The sequence below is a fragment of the Planococcus citri genome, chromosome 2 (genome assembly GCF_950023065.1).
Source record: "Planococcus citri chromosome 2, ihPlaCitr1.1, whole genome shotgun sequence".
Taxonomy (NCBI): domain Eukaryota; kingdom Metazoa; phylum Arthropoda; class Insecta; order Hemiptera; family Pseudococcidae; genus Planococcus; species Planococcus citri.
In genome coordinates this window covers 11666315-11685571 of record NC_088678.1, presented here as the reverse complement: position 1 = coordinate 11685571, position 19257 = coordinate 11666315, and the positions used below count along the sequence as shown (strand labels likewise).

Sequence of the window (19257 nt, the reverse complement as noted above, 5' to 3'; positions counted from 1 at the left end):
TATTCATTCTTATCATTGAAATGAAAACGTTACTGCAAAATCAATATTCAATGGATCAAATAAGTACATATCACGTCATTCTAATTCACTTTCGAGTAAACATATTTACACTTTCGAGAGCTCAAGAGGGGGTTTTTTCAACCTACCTACCTCCTTGGATCATTTTGAGGTCAGTTATCAGTTGAGAAATAATGTTCATTAATTATCATCGTGTATATTTAGCGTAGTAAACATTAATATAGGTAAGCTTAAAGTGTTGTAAAAATACGAAAAATGCAATTATAGGTATTATGAAGCAGCTTTGTACCCCAAAGTCGTTGGATCGGGCATTTCTGGATCAAAACCTTCTTCAGTGTTCGTCACCATGTACTCTTTGCAACTTTTAAGCACCACTGCCATGTACCCTGTGAAAACTGCAAATTCAAACGAAAATATATTGTAAGTGATGTTGGAGTCATAAATCTATATAGGTACCTATTTCAGCATGAGATGAGCCTATACCTGCTAAGAAGAAATATGCCAAAGCGAATACCATGGTGTATCTTTCTATGCCATTGTATCTGGCAAAATAGTGAATAGGGCTTATCACTGTGACGTCATAGTAAAAAGAAGGCTTGATGACGATTATCAATACAATGAATACCCAATATGCTGTGTACCCTAAATAATAGTAATAGCACAAATTCAAGAATTCTGGTTTTCTCTGCAAAAATAATAAAATAAATAGATAAAAATATCAAACACCAATGAGAAGTTCTAAAAAATTTGTGTTTGTGTGCATCTTAAATTTGATGAATTCTGACCTTTTGTATCGCGTAGAGACCAAAGGTAGATACAGCCATTCCAGCAGTGCAAGCGGTCAAAAAAACCATATCGAGGAAAATGGTCAGTAAAGCTGAATGTCCTTGAGCAGCTGCGAAAGAATCATTTTCAATAGAATCGTGTAATATTAGTCATTCTATTTCTATTTCATAGAAATAAAATCGGAATCGAAGGCAAAAGTACTATATAGATAAGGGTTATCGTCATAAGCGACGTAGTTCCTGTTTTTCGCGTGTTATTCTAAATCTTGTACTGGGTAATGCAACATTATTTAAATCTTGAATTAATTATATTTTAAGTTCAAGGCGTTTTTTATTTTTGGTTTTTTTTTCGTGATTAATTTAGATGTGTTTCAGTTTTAAAAATAGGGTATGCAAAATGCATACTTATCGTTTCGAAATGAGGACTTTGCTCTTGAATGGAATATTTTGCCTGTCGTTCTTGAAAGCTTATTTTCAAAAGTGATAAATGAATTATTAAATGGTCAATTCGTTTAGGAACGATTCTTTTGAGAGCAATTCGATTACACTTGTAGAAGAGTACAAATAATTAATCGACATTATACTCATCTCAATTAATCAATTTTTGATATAGGTAGGTACCTGTTTACCAAAATAAAAACTACCTACGTCATGCGTCATCAGTTTTCAAAAAAAATTGAAAATTGAATACCCTACGTAGTTTTACCTATACAGGGTGTCCGCAGAGTGGTAGTACAATCTTCAGATTTGGATATAACCGGGTATGACTTATGAGTAAAAAAAAAGTAAGATGAACAAGTTGCCTATTTTGAAAATTGAAGGGGCAAATGGGTCATTCCATGTCAACTCAACCAACGTTTTTGAGTCATGTCTTTCGATTTCGCTCAATTTTTTTTTACAATATATACCTACCCAGTAAGTAAGAACCCCGCAATTAGTTTGGTCCCAGCCCCCTCAGGGGTAACGAAAAAGGAATTCAACAATAAGGGCGATTGATTTAATCGCTTCAATACGAACCCTTTTCGTACTCTATTTATTTTCGAATAAAAACAATAACAAAAACTTTTGAATCTTCAAGATAACAAACCTAGCAGCCGAATATTATCGAGATCGCGAACTTTAAATATAACAAAAACATAGCCAAATATAATTAATAACCGCGAATCCGCGACACTCCCGACGAAAAAAAAAAAAAAAAAACGAATTTTTAAATTTAAAATAATAAGTATAAACGAGAAAAATTACGATGTTTCCAAGGGATACAATTTGTTAATGGGACGGGTAAGTTTAGAATTTTTAGTTTCAACGATTGCTGATCTAACATTACTGTCTGAGCTAACATTAACATTAATTACTTTACCAACTTTCCACTCTCCTCTAGGACAAAATTTTTTATCACCTTCAATTAATACGATATCTCCTACTTTAGGAACTAAGTCTACTACATTTTTCTTTTGTTTTATACTAATATTACGTTCACGAAGACTAGTTAAATATTGAAATTTCCAAACGTTCCAAAATTGATTAATAATATCGTTAGATCTTTTCCATAAATTTACGATTACATCACGTTTAATATTTTTAACATTATCAATATCCGGAATAAAATCGAATTTGGTATTCATCAAATCATTAGGTGTTAATACATTACTATCATTTTCACCTACATAAACAATAGGACGCGAATTAATAACAGAAGTTACTTCATACAACACGGTTCTCAATTGATTTTCTGTTATTATACAATTAAAAATTGTTTTCTTTAGCGACATTTTCACTATACCGATTAATCTTTCGTAAAAACCGCCATGCCACGGGGCATATTCAGGCAACAGTTTCCATTCTATCAAATTATTTTTACAAAAATCTATTACATCATTATCAGAAATTATTTGTTGCCAAAGATTTTCAAAAGCTGATTTGGTTATTTTAAATTGTGGCGCGTTGTCACTTATTACGAATTTTGGAATTGTGCGTAATGCTATAAAATTACGAAAAGCGAGTAGGAATTCTTGAGTGGTCATATTCTCTAAAAGTTCTAAGTGAATCGCACGCGTAATCATACAAACAAAAATACTAACAAATACTTTTTTCTGGACTGAGTTATCACTGACGTATAAAGGACCAAATGTGTCGATACCACAACAGGAAAACGGACTGCTTTGATTTACACGAAATTCAGGTAACGGAGGAATTGCAGGATATTTATATGGACCACCATCGTAGTATTTGCAGTTAGCACATTTTTTTAGAACGTAGTACACCGTCGATCTGCCTTTTGGAATCCAGAAATTTTTTCTCAATTCAGAGAGAGTATGCGAAACGCCAACATGATAGTTATCGATATGAATTTTTTCAATTAATAAGTGAGTGAAGTATTCTTTCTCAGGTAGAAGTATTGGAAACTTTGCATTATCGTCGAGACATGATTCAACCAGGCGTCCATGACAACGTATAATATTTTGAGAATCACGTTTTAAACCAAGCGGATTAGGTTGCGAAATATCAGGATAATTTTTGTTTTGGATATACATAATCCACTGGTTGAAAGCTTCTTCGGTTTTCTGAACAATATTATTCGGATTGACATTTTTCATGTAGCTTAACGTTGCATCAAGTAGATAGTTGAGGGTTTTAAATTGAGTACAATCGATTTTAAAAGGAGGCTGAATTACAGCTGTATTATTGGAGATAAGTACTGGTTCTGGTTCAGGTTCAGGTTCGGATTCAAATTGTAAATTCATTGCCTTTGGCCAAGCAACTTCCATCTCTTTCAACCATGTGGGGCCTTCCCACCAGAACGAATTCAAATCTTGCACTTCTGCACCGCGACTGGCTATATCAGCAGGATTTTCAGCAGATGGAACGTAGCGATAATTGAACGATTTATCAATTTTCTTCACAATTCTTTCTACAAATTTGGGCAACACTTTTTTCGAACATAACCATGATAATACACATTTGGAATCGGACCATACATAAATATTTTTGATATTAACATCAGAAAATTCATTCTTAACGAAATTCACGATTTGACTACCGATATATATAGCTAACAATTCTAACTTTGGAATAGTTAAATTATTGCGAGGAGCGAGACGAGATTTAGCAAAAACGAGACGAGTTAAATTATTTTTCTTAACGTAAACAGTTGCAGCATAAGCTTTTTGAGACGCGTCAACGAAACAATGTAAATCAAAATCATTACAAGCATTAGTGCCACGAAATACGTACCGATCTATTTCTACATTCGAAATACATTTCAAGTTATCTAATAATTCTTTCCACGACTTTTGATCTTTCTCATCTAAAACATCATCCCAATGTAAGTTTTTGCCCCATAAATATCGAATAAATAATTTAGCTGGTAAAACAACAGGACACAAAAAACCTAACGGATCAAAAATCGAGGATACCTTTTTTACAACTTCACGTTTTGTAATAATAATAGTCGAATTAGTGAGTTTATGATTAATCACAAAAGTATCATTTTTAACATTCCATTTTAACCCTAAAATACTAATTTCAGATACATCTAAACGATCTTCTGGTTTTAAAACATTTTTAAGTTCATTACAATTCGTAACCCAATTACGTAAATTCATCGAAGCATCATTAAAACAAGATTTTGAAAAATTATAAAGATCAATAGCTTCATCTACCGAATCGACACTCAAGATAAGATTATCCACATAAAAACTTCTTAGTAATAGCGGAACGAACTTTGAATCATATTGATTTAAATGAAAAATTATTGTTAAAGTTAACAAAAACGGACTAGCAATAACACCGAACGGAATTTTAGTAAAGCGAAATATAATCAAATTATCGAAGTTTAGCGGTTTATTAAAATCTTTTATCCAAATAAATCTAACAAAATCGCGATCACGTAATTTCAAACCGATTTGCAAAAATGCTTTTTCAATATCAGAAGTTAATACAAAACATCTCAACATTAAGCGCAAAATCAAACCGCATAACGTTTCCAAAAGAACACGACCACGAAAAATACAATCGTTTAAGCTTTTATCAATTTTTCGAGATTTTGCAGAACCGTCATAAACAACTCGTAAACTGGTACTTTTACCTGGTGTCAGAACTTCGTGATGCGGAAGATAATGAACTAAATCTTCTTTATCGTTGATAGATTCGTTGACTCGTTCGATAATACCTTGAGACTCTTGGTATTTGATCACTTTGTCATATTCGTCGAATAATTCTTTGTTCTTTTCGAATTTTCTCATCTGAGATTTCAAACGACCGTAGGCGAGCCCTTTGTTCGATTTTAAATCAGGAGGGTACTCTTTCCAGGGCCAAGCTACTTCATAACGATTATCTATCAATTCTATATTATCATAAAAACTTTTTACCGCAAGTTCATCGCCAATATCCTCCACTGAGGTTGAATCATCTATCCCAATCACATCTAATTTCCATAGGTTTTCTACCATTTCAATCTCGGAGAAGAAAACTGGAGTTTCGTGGTTTTTATCGATTCGACCAACAACCAGCCATCCAAATTTCGAATTGATTAACGAAGTTGAATCATCAATAATTACTTTTTCCATGACCATAAAATCGAACATGTAGTCATTTCCAATCAGGAGTTCAGGTACAAGATTTTTATCAACTTCAGCGAGCTTGAATTTCTTGAATCTGGAATCTAACTTAATATCGTGGTGATTTATTCGATTAATAATTTTAGGTATCGTATTTGCAGTGATTTTTATTTTTTCACCATCATTTGTAAAAATATCTAAACTAACAACCTTGGTTGAAATTTCTCGAGGAGCTTCGGAACAAATCGTAGAAATTCTAATCGTTTCATAATGAAGAGGCTTCAATTTTAATTTATCGGCCAACCTCGTAGTAATGTACGATCTTCTTGAACCGCTATCCAGAATTGAGGTAACTTTCTGAACACGACTTTCATTACCAACGTTGATTGTGGCTGCTAACAGGTTACCTTCTTGATCTTTCATTAGTAAAGATTCAGTTGGTTCAGGATTACTAACTTCTTTTGAAAATAATTTAATACATAAACTACGATGATGACTACGACGTTTCTTACAATGTACACATGGTTTGTTTACCGTACAGTCTTTAGCGAGATGACCAGGATTCAAACAAATGATGCAACGACCATTCAATTTCTTTCTTCGGTCTTCCAATGTCGTTATTTTGCTGCATTCATCGGAATAATGTGACGTTTCACCGCAATAGATACATTTTTTACTCGGTTTTCTATCACCAGTTATCAAGCTCTCTGTAGTACCTTTGAAAAAATCTTTTTTATTAGGATTATTATCGGATGACTCACTCCAATTCGTACCACAATATTGCTCTTGTTTCCATATCAATTCGCCAACTTTCTGCCTCAATTCGGATAAATCGTTACTTGCAACATCCAAATCGGCTTTCATAATTATATCAAATGGAAACTTCTTCATAATCATCGAGTACAGTATGGTGTTGTTTTGAATATTTTCACCTACACCTTCTAAAGCATGTAAATTCGATTCAATATTATCGTAAGTATTTCGCAAATTTTTAGTCCATTTGTTACTTTTTGGAATTTTCGTTAAATTATCGTATAATAAATCAATTAATTTCTTTTTATTACCAAACTTCTTTTTTACCATTTCGTATGCGATTGGATAGTTTGCAGCAGTGGTACCCATACCTTTCAACAATAATTCAGCTTCGCCTACCAGGTTATTTCTCAAGTACGTAAATTTATCAGTTGCTTCTAAATCAGTATTATGTACAGCTGAGTTGAACGAAGACCAAAACGATTCGAATTCAAGTAGATTACCACCATATTTCTTCAACTCCAACTTTGGTAACTTAATCGTAGCTTTTGAAGAAGAACAACAACTACCGCTACCACCAGATTCAGTTGTACACTGTCTTTTAAAACCTGGAACAGCACTGCTATTAGAGAATTTTTCGATACTGCTTTCTAATTTACCTTTAATGGCGATGTAGTCATCTTCGAATTTTTCTATGAAAGGGTCCAGATCCGGAACTTCGAAGTTGTCGAATTCGTCAAGTAAAGCAAGATAATTTTTATATATATCTTCGACCATTGTCAATTTCACTTTAACTTCGTTAAAATCTGCCGTCGCCAGCTTCTCACTTACGTATGACATACTTCTAGTCAGTGAAGAACGAAGTCTGGACTTTCGGGTGGATAACGCTTTTAGCTTTTCGGCATTTTCGCTGGTTTCCGGCATTTTTGGAATTTACCAACGAATTCGGAGGACGAAACGAACGATTATTTAGGATCAGCCTGCTACCATAACGAAAAAGGAATTCAACAATAAGGGCGATTGATTTAATCGCTTCAATACGAACCCTTTTCGTACTCTATTTATTTTCGAATAAAAACAATAACAAAAACTTTTGAATCTTCAAGATAACAAACCTAGCAGCCGAATATTATCGAGATCGCGAACTTTAAATATAACAAAAACATAGCCAAATATAATTAATAACCGCGAATCCGCGACAAGGGGGCAGGTGGAGAGGCTTCCATTATTTTCACATTGTCTCGAGGTACTCAACTTCAGCAGCCCATTCCTCCAAAACTATGATACTTTGATCAAAACTGATTTCACAGTTCGACAGGACAATGGACATTGCATTTACAACTTTTTAAGCATTTTGAAATTTTCAAAAGTTGAAAGTTGAACTTTCAAATTGAAAGTTAAAATTTCAAAATGGCGCTGTAAGTGGGAGCTAACATTTAAAATTTTGAAAACATTTCCATGGATGTACCTTTTGATGCTTTTTTGAAATTTTTAATTTTCGAGATGGGATCTCTCAATGGGGGGGAAGGACTTCCACCCCCAATTTTAGGGGAAACTTTCGAAAGAAAATCTGGGGCATGTGATATATCGAATTCTATGTTTTAGGTGACGCTGAACACGAATATTACGTCAGATTTTTGATAGGACCCCATCCACGGCCCCCAGCACCTCCCCAAAGGGGGTAAAAGTTCAAAAAAGTGTTTTGTTCGTGTGGCACACGGAGTAGTATGTTTTTGGTAACGCTGAACACGAATATGACGTCAGATTTTTGATTAGACCCGTCCACGGCCCCCATCACCTCCCCAAAGGGGGTACCCACCCTAAAAAATGGTTACATTCGTGTGACACGTGAAATAGTATGTTTTCGATATTGCTGAACACGAATATTGCCTTAGTTTTTCAACTCGACTTCACCCATGGCCCCCCAGAACCTCCCCCAATAGGTATAAAAGTCCAAAAAAATTGTTGGGGCCGTGAATGAGGTCCAATCAAAAATCTAACGTCATATTCGCGTTCAGCGTCACCAAAAACATGCCATTCCATGTTTCACACGAACAAAACACTTTTTTGAACTTATACCCCCTTTGGGGAGGTGTTGGAGGCCGTGGATGGGGTCCTATGTTTTGTTCGTGTGAAACATGGAATGGCATGTTTTTGGTGACGCTGAACGCGAATATGACGTTAGATTTTTGATTGGACCCCATTCACGGCCCCCAACAATTTTTTTGGACTTTTACCTATTGGGGGAGGTTCTGGGGGGCCATGGGTGAAGTCGAGTTGAAAAACTAAGGCAATATTCGTGTTCTGCGACATCGAAAACATACTATTTCACGTGTCACACGAATGTAACCATTTTTTAGGGTGGGCACCCCCTTTGGGGAGGTGATGGGGGCCGTGGATGGGTCTAATCAAAAATCTGACGTCATATTCGTGTTCAGCGTCACCAAAAACATACTACTCCATGTGCCACACGAACAAAACACTTTTTTGAACTTTTACCCCATTTGGGGAGGTGCTGGGGGCCGTGGATGGGGTCCTATCAAAAATCTGACGTCATATTCGTGTTCAGCGTCACCTAAAACATAGAATTCGATATATCACATGCCCCAGATTTTCTTTCGAAAGTTTCCCCTAAAATTGGGGGTGGAAGTGCTTCCCCTCTTTGGAGAGATCCCATCTCGAAAATTAAAAATTTCAAAAAAGCATCAAAAGGTACACCCATGGAGATTTTTTCAAAATTTTAAACGGTAGCTCCCACTTACAGCGCCATTTTGAAATTTGAACTTTCAATTTGAAAGTTCAACTTTCAACTTTTGAAAATTTCAAAATGCTTAAAAAGTTGTAGATGCAATGTCCTTTTGAACTGTGGAATCAGTTTTGATCAAAATATCATAGTTTTGGAGGAATGGGCTGCTGAAGTTGAGTACCTCGAGACAATGTGAAAATAATGGAAGCCCCGCACCCGCCCCCTGAGGGGGCTGGGACCAAACTAATTTCGGGGTTTTTACTTTCTGGGTGGGTACATATTGTAAGAAAAATTGAGCGAAATCGAAAGATATAACTTTCAAAATCGCCTTTTTTTTGGTTGAGTTGACATTGGAATGACCCAAATACGTTTTCGAAAATTCAAGAGCCAAAATCCAATTTTACCATGGGAAACTTGCAAATTGAAGGAAAAATTGAAGGCGCTACAAATGATTCTTAATTTCAAAAAACCACGACGAAAAAAATGAAAGCGGAAATGAATTCTACGTCAAAAAATGAACAAATTTAGTTATAATTATTTTTTCTTACTCTAAATTTTAACATTTTTTTTTGAAGCTCAACAATTTTCGATTTGCTAAAATACTTATTTCATTGAATTTACAATATTTTCTAACTTCAAAAATTTACTAACAACATTTTAAAAAAACTGTTATACATACTTCGTGCATAATACGTCCAATTGGGATCATAAAGAAGTCTTGCAAAATAGGATAACGACCTGATGCCATCCAAAATCTAAAATCACAAAATCATGAGCTATACCTACATTTGTTATAAAAATAAGTTGTTATATCTCAGATTTGTTCAATTTGAGTAAAAGTCAACTTATGAGTTATGATTTATGAATCGTATACATATTTACCAATGTGGTCCATAATATAATTAACGCTCCAGTACGGACGCTACAACCGCAAGCAAATTCTTTGACTTTAACCATTTTTGAAAAACTTTCCACTCAATGTGAACCAGTTTATTACAAATTGTCACATGAAACATAGGATATATGGTCCGACCGATATTACATATAATTGTGTGGTTTATCTCTTATTGAATGCTCAGTTCCGGTTTGTTTTACCCCTTCTGTGTGTTATCCTTCCGGTTAACGATAGCGGGTTAAACATATGCAGTGGAGGCAGTACAATAATTCACACACGAGTTCCAATGTGATAAATTATCACCCACTGATTCGAAATGCCCTCTGATAATAAAATAACGACTTTTAAAGGTTTACTTACTGAGGTTTGGCATTTTATTCGAATTAGAAAATGACTCTGAAGAAATCCACTCTCCAACAAAATAATATCTACAAGTTAAACTATAAAATGTGTTAAAATATTGGTGAAAATTTTTAAAAAATTACAATTTTAGATTTATGCTCTATATTGTTTAATGTTATAATATCATCTTCCTTCAGCAGGAAATGGCTCTGAAAGGTTTCCATTGCAATTTCCTATTGGGTCATTCCACGTCAATTGGACCAAGAAGTGGTAGGTGGGTTCGGCGATTTTTTTTGAAAATTTTCCTGTGGAAAGACCTTCCAAAGGGATGACCAATCGCGCAAATCGCAGCCCTCTAGCTCGTTTTTAAAGGCAGCCAGGGGGGGGGTCAAAGTTTTCAGTGAACCAAAAATATCATCCATTTCAGCAGTGGATTGCTCGATAACCGCGATACCTACCAAAATGGAACATTTTCCCATAGTTGGGAGTTTTGAAAAGCTGTTTGGTGATATCATAAAAATCAGTGTTTCCACTTTTTTTCGTACAGAAAATTAGCTTGAAAAGTTTCAAAACGTAGTTTTCATATCGTTCCGACTCTCAAAAATTCTGAAAAAAATATATTACCTAAGGACAACCTTTTATGCTGAACAACATATTAAAAAATTGGGATGGTAACATGTTGCAAAGTTGATTTAAAAAATTTTATTGTTTGCAAAAAAATGAGATTTTTCGATTTAAGACATGAAAAAAAGTTTTGATAGGTGAAGTTGACCCATTTGACCTCTATTTTTACGTATCTGTTGAAAAAGTCGAAAAAACCCTTTCACTCGATGAAATAAATTCCTCATAAAAAAATCAAAATTTGAAAAAATTCAATTTTCAATTCCAAACATCAAAAAAAGTTTAAATTTATTCAGTTGTCTTATTTTGACCTCTTTCTGACGTATTTCATGAAAAAGTTTTAAAAAATCACACTCACAGCAAAAAAATTGAAATTTGTTAATTTTTTGAATTTTTTCGAATTTTGATTTTTTTTTGTGATGAGTCAATTTCACCGAATGAAGGGGTTTTTTCAACTTTTTCAACGGATACGTAAAAATAGGGGTCAAATGGGTCAACTTTACCAATCAAAACTTTGTTTCATGTTCTAAGTCGAAAAATCTCATTTTTTTGCAAACTTAAAATTTTTTTAAATCGACTTTGCGACAAGTTACCATCCCAATTTTTTAATATGTTGTTCAGCATGAACAGTTGTCCATAATATATTTTTTTTCAGAATTTTTGAGAGTCGGAGCGATATGAAAACTACGTTTTGAAACTTTTTGAGCTAATTTTTTGTACGAAAAAAAGTGGCAACACTGACTTTTATGATACCATCAAAAAGCCTTTCAAAACCTCTAAATATGGGAAAATTATCCATTTTGGTAGGTATCGCGGTTATCGAGTAACCTTCTGCTGAAATGGATGATATTTTAGGTTCACTAAAAAGTTTGACACCCCCTGGCTGCCTTTAAAAATGAGCTAGAGGGCTGCAATTTGCGCCATTGGTCATCCCTTCGGAAGGTCTTTCCACAGGAAAAATTCAATAAAGATCGTTATTTCAAATTTTCGTTCGCAAGGGAGGACAATGGCCCCCTTCACTCCCTTGGCCACGCCACTGAATAAATATGTCATTTATTTATTTGATTTTTAAAAAGGAGGGACCTCAGTGACTGAAATTTGCCTGCAAAATATTATTCAAAGTAAATCGTGTAGTACGAATTTACCTATAGCCTAAGGTGGGCTTGAGAAGAAAAAAAAGGCTTCATTCTTCTCAAAAAAGATGAAAAAAAAAATGAACATCGGTTTGTAATCGGCATCCATCTCAGTGAAACAAGAACGCAAAAATGCTTGGAAAATTCCCACTTTATAGCATCAAATTTTTTTCCAAAAAAACTGGTCTCTTGGGGGTGGATTATCACCCAAATCCTCCCCCCCCCCTTAAAACCGGCACTGACATGGAATGACCCTATTGGATGTAGATGTAGAACCAAATAATATTATGAAATGTTGGAAATCCTTCATTTTTTTGCCTTCTGTCTACCTATTCAAAGTTCCAGCTTGAAATGAATTTTATTAGAAAAACTTAAACAATTTTGAAATTGGCAAAGCAAAAAAAAAATACCTAAAATACATTTTTGGAGTAATAAGGTTATATCTCAAAAAAGTGAAATTTTATAGGAGAGCAATTAAAAAAAAATTAGGCATACTTGACTCATTGTTTTCATCAACTTTTATAGACCTACTTAATTAAGTAAATGTAAGGAATGAATACTTACCCCATGTTAATGATTGGATACCGTAGCTTTGTTTAGCATAAGAATAGGTACTTTGAAAAATACGTTCTTAATGAAGAAACGTTTGAATGTTTAGAAAACATTTTGAGTTTCAAAAAGTCAAGTTCGCAAAACAATAGGTAGGTACCAAAATACGTAGCTAATTACTATTACTGTTACTGTTACTGTTACTATTGCTATTACCTCGAAACATTTTTATTGTTATTATTCCTCTCTACTGTTACTATTGCGATAACACTCCTTCATTAAGTTGCTTGTTATTAATTATTGGTGTATGAATTTATACTTGAATCGGTGGGTGCAGAAAGGGAACAAGTCACATTTTTGGAAAAATTTTTTTCACGGATATAGGGGTTTCAAAGTACGGCGGATCGACTGGTGATGTCAGATTTCCACAAAACTGCCGGGAAAGTGGTATTTGGGCGCAGAAAAAGGGCGGATCCGCATTCATGACTTTTTTGTAAAATTTTTTAAATTCCTTGAAACATAACTAACATTTTTGAGAAGACCATTTTTTGAAATTTAAGTTGATCTGTGAACTGAAAAATGATGAAAAAATTAACAACTTCGGCAAAAAGTCTTAGAACTCAATGGGTTTTTGGTCAATTTAAACGAGATAGCAGTCTAAATGATGTACTTAGATGTAGAATCAAGGCCCATTCGTGCCCGAGCAATTTCAAAAAAAATTTTGTGGATTGGGTGCAGAAAGGGTCTAAGTCCCATTTGTTTAGGCAGCAACAGCGCCGGCGCGGCGCACGTGAATATTTTTTTTTCTAAACAGTGCTAAAAATTGTGTCTTGGGGTCCTCTTTCAATGACCTTGAGCATGTTTACCAAAAACTTTTGATTTTCAAATAAATCAGTTTTTAGTTATTCCTGAAAAGATGCGAAAATGGACTTGTTCCCTTTCTGCACCCACCGATTCACTTATTATATATATTTTTTTATCTGTATATTTTTTTTGTTTTTTTGTTGTTTTTGTTTGTGTTTTTTTTCCTTGCGTTGTTTTCACTGGTTTTGTTTAACTGCGGCCTCCTCGCTCACCTTCGTTGGTATAGAGGGGCATTTAATGTATCTAAATATTGTTTGTAAAAGACAAAAGCTAAAATATAAATATTCTGTATTCTGTATAATTGAGAAAAAAATAATGCAATCAGAATTCTGCCCGTTACAGGACCCAAAAGTTTTGTTGTTTTCAAAAAGTCTGAAATTTAAGTTTGGGGAGGAGGGATAGGATCTGGCGTGAGCTTACTGAATTGGACTTCAATTAAAATCCTGGATTCTCGGATTTAATGGTAAAAGAGAACCAAGGTTTTTCTTTTGGTTTTGGTTTTATTCCAAGCCCGATTTTGAATCCAGTCTGATGAGATGAGGATCACTAATACTCGTAGTTGCACCCTTAATTGCATGACATTTTAAAATTCAGTGAAAAAATTTTTTTTTGTTAGTTTTGGTGGTCTATAACATGGGAAAAATAATGAAAAAAATCATCCCCCCAAAACAACCCCCGAAAAGGGTGAAATAAAGTGTGTTCCACATATGGCACATTATGTATTCAGTGATAGAAGTAATGTTCCATTTTCGGAACATCTGTGCCGAAATTCAACTAAAAATGATCGAAACAAGTACACAGCCGGTATGAAAAGTAAAGCTATGATTATACTGAACTTAGCCGTGAACTTATTCCTTATATTTAACACTCAGGGCCAGTTGTAGAATACGGATTTGAACTCAGTTTAACATAAACTCGGTTTAAATGCGAAAAAAAATTGTTGGCTATCCAAAATTATGTGAATAAGTTGACGGTCAAGTTTACAGCTAAGTTCAGTATAATCATAGCCTAATAAAACAGTATTTGAGTACTCGAGTGAAAGAAAGAGTTTGTGATAAGAGAAACTTATCACCTTTTTTGGAAAAATTTGTTCACTGAACCCATGATGTTCCAGATTTGGAACACTCTTTTGGAAAAATTTGTTCACTGAACTCATAATGTGCCAGATTTGGAACACTCATATTTTCGGTCACCAAGGTAATATATTTGCAGGTCGGTCGTTTTTCGTTCATTCTACATCAACTAGAGACCGCCAACTACCTAGAAAAATTTTTTTCAGGTCATTTACGGTAGATTACAGCGCTTCCACAGAGTTTTGAAAACGTGAGAAATCAGCTGTTTATGAAATTCTCGCCTGGCCGAATGTGAACGTTTGTATTTTTTTTTCATATGGAGGGAATTGTATATAATTTTTTCTGTAGAATGTAGAAAGGTTCCGAAAATGGAACATTATGTTTCCGAGCAAAAAAAATATTTTTTTAACACTTGTAGAATTTTTCAAAATGAACGTTCCATATTTGACCCATTATGCAATTAAGGGTTAAGAGTAGGTAATATATTCCATAGGTAATTAAAAAATGCGAATAAGATGAAGAGTTGGTATACATAAATCTTGTTTTCTTCTGATTATCTTTATGGAGTTTAGGCCACATTGTAACCACTAGTTGCTGGATCTGGCATAGCGTTGAACTGATTGTTGGCTTGGTTTTTCTCCATGGTATCTCGACAACTTCTCACAATAATGGCGAAATACGATAAGATCGCTGCACAAATAAATTGAAAAAGTCAAGTGGGTAGTATACAGGTAAGGTAGCCTTACTGAGTTGTTTTTTTTTTAAATTACTATCCATCATTAAAAACTTTTACAGCTGCGGATATCAACTTACCTCCTGCGAAAACATACATAATAAACACTATAAGTGTCAATTCGCTTCCCGATCCATAAGCCAAGTATCCATCAGCCATAATGTAATTTCTGTGCCAATTTGGATTGGCCAGAACGACTATTGCGCACAGAAAAACAAAAGCCACGTAGTAAAGGAAGTAATAATAACTGTACGTCAGGTATCTTGGAATATTCTGTCAAAAAACAAAATTGAATTGATCATATAATATCTGTCTATATCTTTAATCCCTAATTAGTAATTATAGCTACTGAATGATATGTACTATAGTAGGTATAGGTACCTATACCTAGACCTATTACCTAGTTTTTACTACCTTCTGAACGCCGAATAATCCATACAAAGAGGTTATCACGCCAACAGTGGACCAGAGGAAAAAATAATATGCGCGAATTTTCATAACAGTATCTGTGAAAAGAAAAAAATGTTATTATGCAGGTAGGTGTTTAATTTTGACTATTTTCAAAATTGAATAAATTTTTCAAGCTCTTCATACTCTTAACACCACTCGCGTAGAAATATTTTCCGTATACTATTTCCCTTAAGTACCATATCAGTCCGATACTGTCGAAGATCTGAAAAAAAAATAATCGGGCATCTTTAGAATTTGGTAAACTATACTTAAACCATTATTTATGAGATCATATATTATAGGTAGGTGCCTAAATTTGGTTTAGTAGTCGAGGGGTGCCCACATAAGGATCTATTGCACACCCCCCACCTCCCGTTGATCCTCCGGGACAACTTTTTTTTTAAGAGGGAGTCCTAAGGAACATTTCTAGCGCTTGTCCTCGAAAAAAGTGGCCCTACTTACAAAATGGCGGCCATTTTGATTGACAGGTCAGCCGAAATCGCTGAGTTTGCGTTCCAACATAGGACTTGCACGAAATTTTTAAAACCGTACAAAGGTAGATCGAAAGATCAGGCCAACATTTATCACTTGTCAAAATTTTAACGTGCTAAAGTACCTTTTTTCATTTTTGGTGAATTTTTGAAAATCTGTTGGGCCAAAAATGAGGGAAAAAATCAAAATTTTACCAAATTGACCAAGAAAGCTGAAATTTGGGATACACCCTATTTTCGACCTGCCAAATCGATTGGAAACTGTTTTAAACCGTTTTGAGGAGTTGTGCATGGAGCCCCCAGCAGATTTTTGAAACTCGAAATACCCACAAAATTTCAATACTTAAATGGAGTGGGACAGCCGAAATTCGTCCTGCGAACTAATTTCAATTTGCTACGAAGTCAACTGCAGGTGGATTTTAAGTCGTTTTGGAGCCTCCAGCGACTTTTTGAAAATTACTGTAGCCTCCAGTAGATTTTTGAAACTTAAAATTTCCCCAAAACGTAGGGTCCCAATTAACTATCCGCTCGATTGAAATGTTAAAAGCGATTTTATGATTGATTATTGTTCTACACCCATAAACGAATAAATTTAGCTTGTATGCCTATGTTTCCTCCTCCCCCCTTTCCGAGGATCCGTCCCCCTAACATTAAAATCGCTCTTTCTCCTCATCTACGGTCTGTACGAAAAAATTTTTCGAACAAAACCTGTTCCTTGATGTCTTTTCTACAATTTTAGTTAATGGCAAAATTCAGTTTGGAGCAACCCTTACCCGTCCAGAACTCAAAACTCATTTCTACGAAAAGTCAAAATCACGTTTTTTCCATTTTTATGGGGAATATCGAAAAAAATGAAAAACTGAAACACTGAAAGTGTTCGAAACGAAATTTCCTTTCAAATGAGCTATATCAGGATCACCCTCTCCCCCCTCCTTGAGGACCCACCACCTATTTTTTCATACAAATTTTCAGTCAAATTGTGTACCTACCTAGTCACATTAAGTTGGGAATTTCATGATTTTTGCCCTCCCACCAAAGCCACTAGACGAGTCGATATTTCACATCGAAAATGTAAAAATTTGTAAATGTTGACTTTTTGAGTTTTCAGACTTACAAATTGTTTGAAAAATTTTCACGTACAGTCCATTAGATGGGTCGGAGAAGGGGGTGGGCTCTCAAGGGGGGAGAGGGTGATCCTGATGTAGCTCATTTGAAAATAAATTTTATTTCGAACACTTTCAGTGTTTCAGTTTTTCATTTTTTTCGATATTTCCCCATAAAAATGGGAAAAACGTGATTTTAACTTTTCATAGAAATGAGTTTTGAGTTCTGGAGGGGTAAGGGTTGCTCCAAACTGAATTTTGCTAATGACTAAAATTGTAGAAAAGACATCAAGGAACAACTTTTGTTTGAAATTTTTTTCGTACAGCCCATAGATGAGGAGATAGAGTGATTTTAAAGTTAGGGGGTGGATCCTTGGAAAGGGGGGAAGAGGAAAAATAGGCATACAAGCTAAATTAATTCGTTTATGGGTGTAGAACAATAACACTAGGCAACGGCATATTTGTGTTCGGGTTGAAAATGGGCTTAATCGATAGTTTAGACCCTAAAACAAAAAACAAAGTGGGGTTTTTCAATTTGAGTTGTTTTTGTAGTCAGGAGAGATAATCAAAGTTGCAAAAATGGCCGTTTTTGCCCTATTTCACGAGTTTGTGGAGACATCAGTATTATGTTTTAAAAAAAAACAAGGTCATATTCGGATTCTACGCACTTTTTTAAGTAAACAATTTCTCTGGATTTTTGATTTTCGAAGTTTCAAGCGCATACGGAAGATTTTTGTTTGTAACATATTTTAAAACTTGGAGCGAGAGCCTCGCCCGCGCGAACACGATTCCGAGCCACGATTACGTGGTGGAGTAACGCCAGCGTCGCGCGCTCCCAGTTTTAAAATATGTTACAAACTAAAATCTTCCGTATGCGCTTGAAACTTCGAAAATCAAAAATCCGGTGACATTGTTTACTTAAAAAAGTGCGTAGAATCCGAATATGACCATGGTTCTTTTTTAAACATAATACTGATGTCTCCACAAACTCGTGAAATAGGGCAAAAACGGCCATTTCTGCAACTTTGATCATCTCTCCTGACTACAAAAACAACTCAAATTGAAAAACCCCACTTTGTTTTTTGTTTTAGGGTCTAAACTATCGATTAAGCCCATTTTCAACCCGAACACAAAAAAAGGTCAAAAATTGTTGCCTAGTGTAATCAATCATAAAATCGCTTTTAATATTTCAATCGAGCGGATCGTCTTTTTTCGGGTAATCCATTTATTGAAATTTTGTGAGTATTTCGAGTTTCAAAACTTGCTGGAGGCTCCAGAGCTGCTCAAAACGGTTTGAAACAGTTTCCAATAGATTTGGAAGGTCGAAAATAGGCTATATCCCAAATTTCAGCTTTCTTGGTCAATTTGGTAAAATTTTGATTTTTCCCCCTCATTTTGGCCTAAATTTGATTTTCAAAAATTCACCAAAAATCAAAAAACGCACTTTAGCACTTGAAATTTTGACAGGTGATGAATGTTTGCCTGATCTTTTGATCTACCTTTGTAAGGTTTGAAAAATGTTGTGCAAGTCCTATGTTGAAACGCAAAATCTGCGATTTCAGCTGACCTGTCAATCAAAATGGCCACCATTTTATAAGTTGCGCCACTTTTTTTTTTTTTTTTTTTGAGGACACGGACTAGAAATTTTCCTTAGGACTTCCCCTATAAGAAAAACGTTGTCTCGGAGGATCGACGGGGGGCAATAGATCCTTGGACCCCCCCCCCCCCCCGACTATAGACAATTTGAATGTGGTTCGTCATAACCTCCCGAAAAGTTCGAAAATTTTTGATTTTCAGTTAAAAATTAATTAATTAATTATCAACGCATGCAAATTTACCAAAACAATCCATAATAAAATCAACGCTCCCGTTCGCAAGGTACATCCACAACAAAATTCTTTAGGTCTGAAAGTTTTTAATCGCGTTACCACATCCATTTTAAAAATTTATTTTAAATCGAGATAATCGATGAGAAAATATTCTGTATTTTTTGGACTTTTTAAAATAAGAACTATAATCACTTGATTCCAAATTAAGCAGAAGGCTGAAACTGTCAGTATCTATGTACCATATTTTCAACAACTGTTGTTCAACAAAACATTCGCTCTCTTCGACAGTGTCGATTTCTCCTAGTTGACAAAT

General features: G+C 34.7%; 3 protein-coding genes across 7 annotated transcripts; all 3 read right to left on the bottom strand.

Moving 5' to 3' along the window:
• Window positions 1-194: 194 nt before the first annotated feature.
• LOC135834663 (uncharacterized) lies at window positions 195-19208 on the bottom strand. Of its 3 annotated transcripts, none has more exons than XM_065348604.1 (10): window positions 18954-19208; window positions 15666-15744; window positions 15486-15577; window positions 15152-15344; window positions 12417-15028; window positions 9744-10196; window positions 9541-9616; window positions 804-913; window positions 502-703; window positions 195-413 (listed from the first exon to the last, which is right to left on the bottom strand). In XM_065348604.1, the coding sequence occupies exons 1-5, from the start codon at window positions 19050-19052 to the stop codon at window positions 14907-14909; spliced, it is 585 nt and encodes a 194-aa protein (XP_065204676.1). In that variant the 5' UTR covers window positions 19053-19208; the 3' UTR covers window positions 195-413; window positions 502-703; window positions 804-913; window positions 9541-9616; window positions 9744-10196; window positions 12417-14906. The 3 variants fall into 3 exon arrangements, with proteins under 3 accessions (XP_065204676.1, XP_065204677.1, XP_065204675.1); XM_065348605.1 differs by having other exon boundaries at window positions 15682-15744; XM_065348603.1 differs by lacking the exons at window positions 12417-15028; window positions 15152-15344; window positions 15486-15577; window positions 15666-15744; window positions 18954-19208 and having other exon boundaries at window positions 9744-10095.
• On the bottom strand, window positions 1800-5389 carry LOC135834661 (uncharacterized). Its single transcript, XM_065348599.1, has 2 exons — window positions 4891-5389; window positions 1800-3714 (listed from the first exon to the last, which is right to left on the bottom strand). Exons 1-2 carry the CDS (start codon window positions 5387-5389, stop codon window positions 2045-2047), a joined length of 2169 nt encoding a protein of 722 aa, XP_065204671.1. The 3' UTR covers window positions 1800-2044.
• Window positions 5363-7432, bottom strand: LOC135834662 (uncharacterized). Of its 3 annotated transcripts, XM_065348601.1 has the most exons (3): window positions 6136-7328; window positions 5573-6078; window positions 5363-5466 (listed from the first exon to the last, which is right to left on the bottom strand). In XM_065348601.1, exons 1-3 carry the CDS (start codon window positions 7037-7039, stop codon window positions 5404-5406), a joined length of 1473 nt encoding a protein of 490 aa, XP_065204673.1. In that variant the 5' UTR covers window positions 7040-7328; the 3' UTR covers window positions 5363-5403. The 3 variants fall into 3 exon arrangements, with proteins under 3 accessions (XP_065204673.1, XP_065204672.1, XP_065204674.1); XM_065348600.1 differs by having other exon boundaries at window positions 5573-7328; XM_065348602.1 differs by lacking the exon at window positions 5363-5466 and having other exon boundaries at window positions 5690-5820; window positions 5897-7432.
• Window positions 19209-19257: the final 49 nt, after the last annotated feature.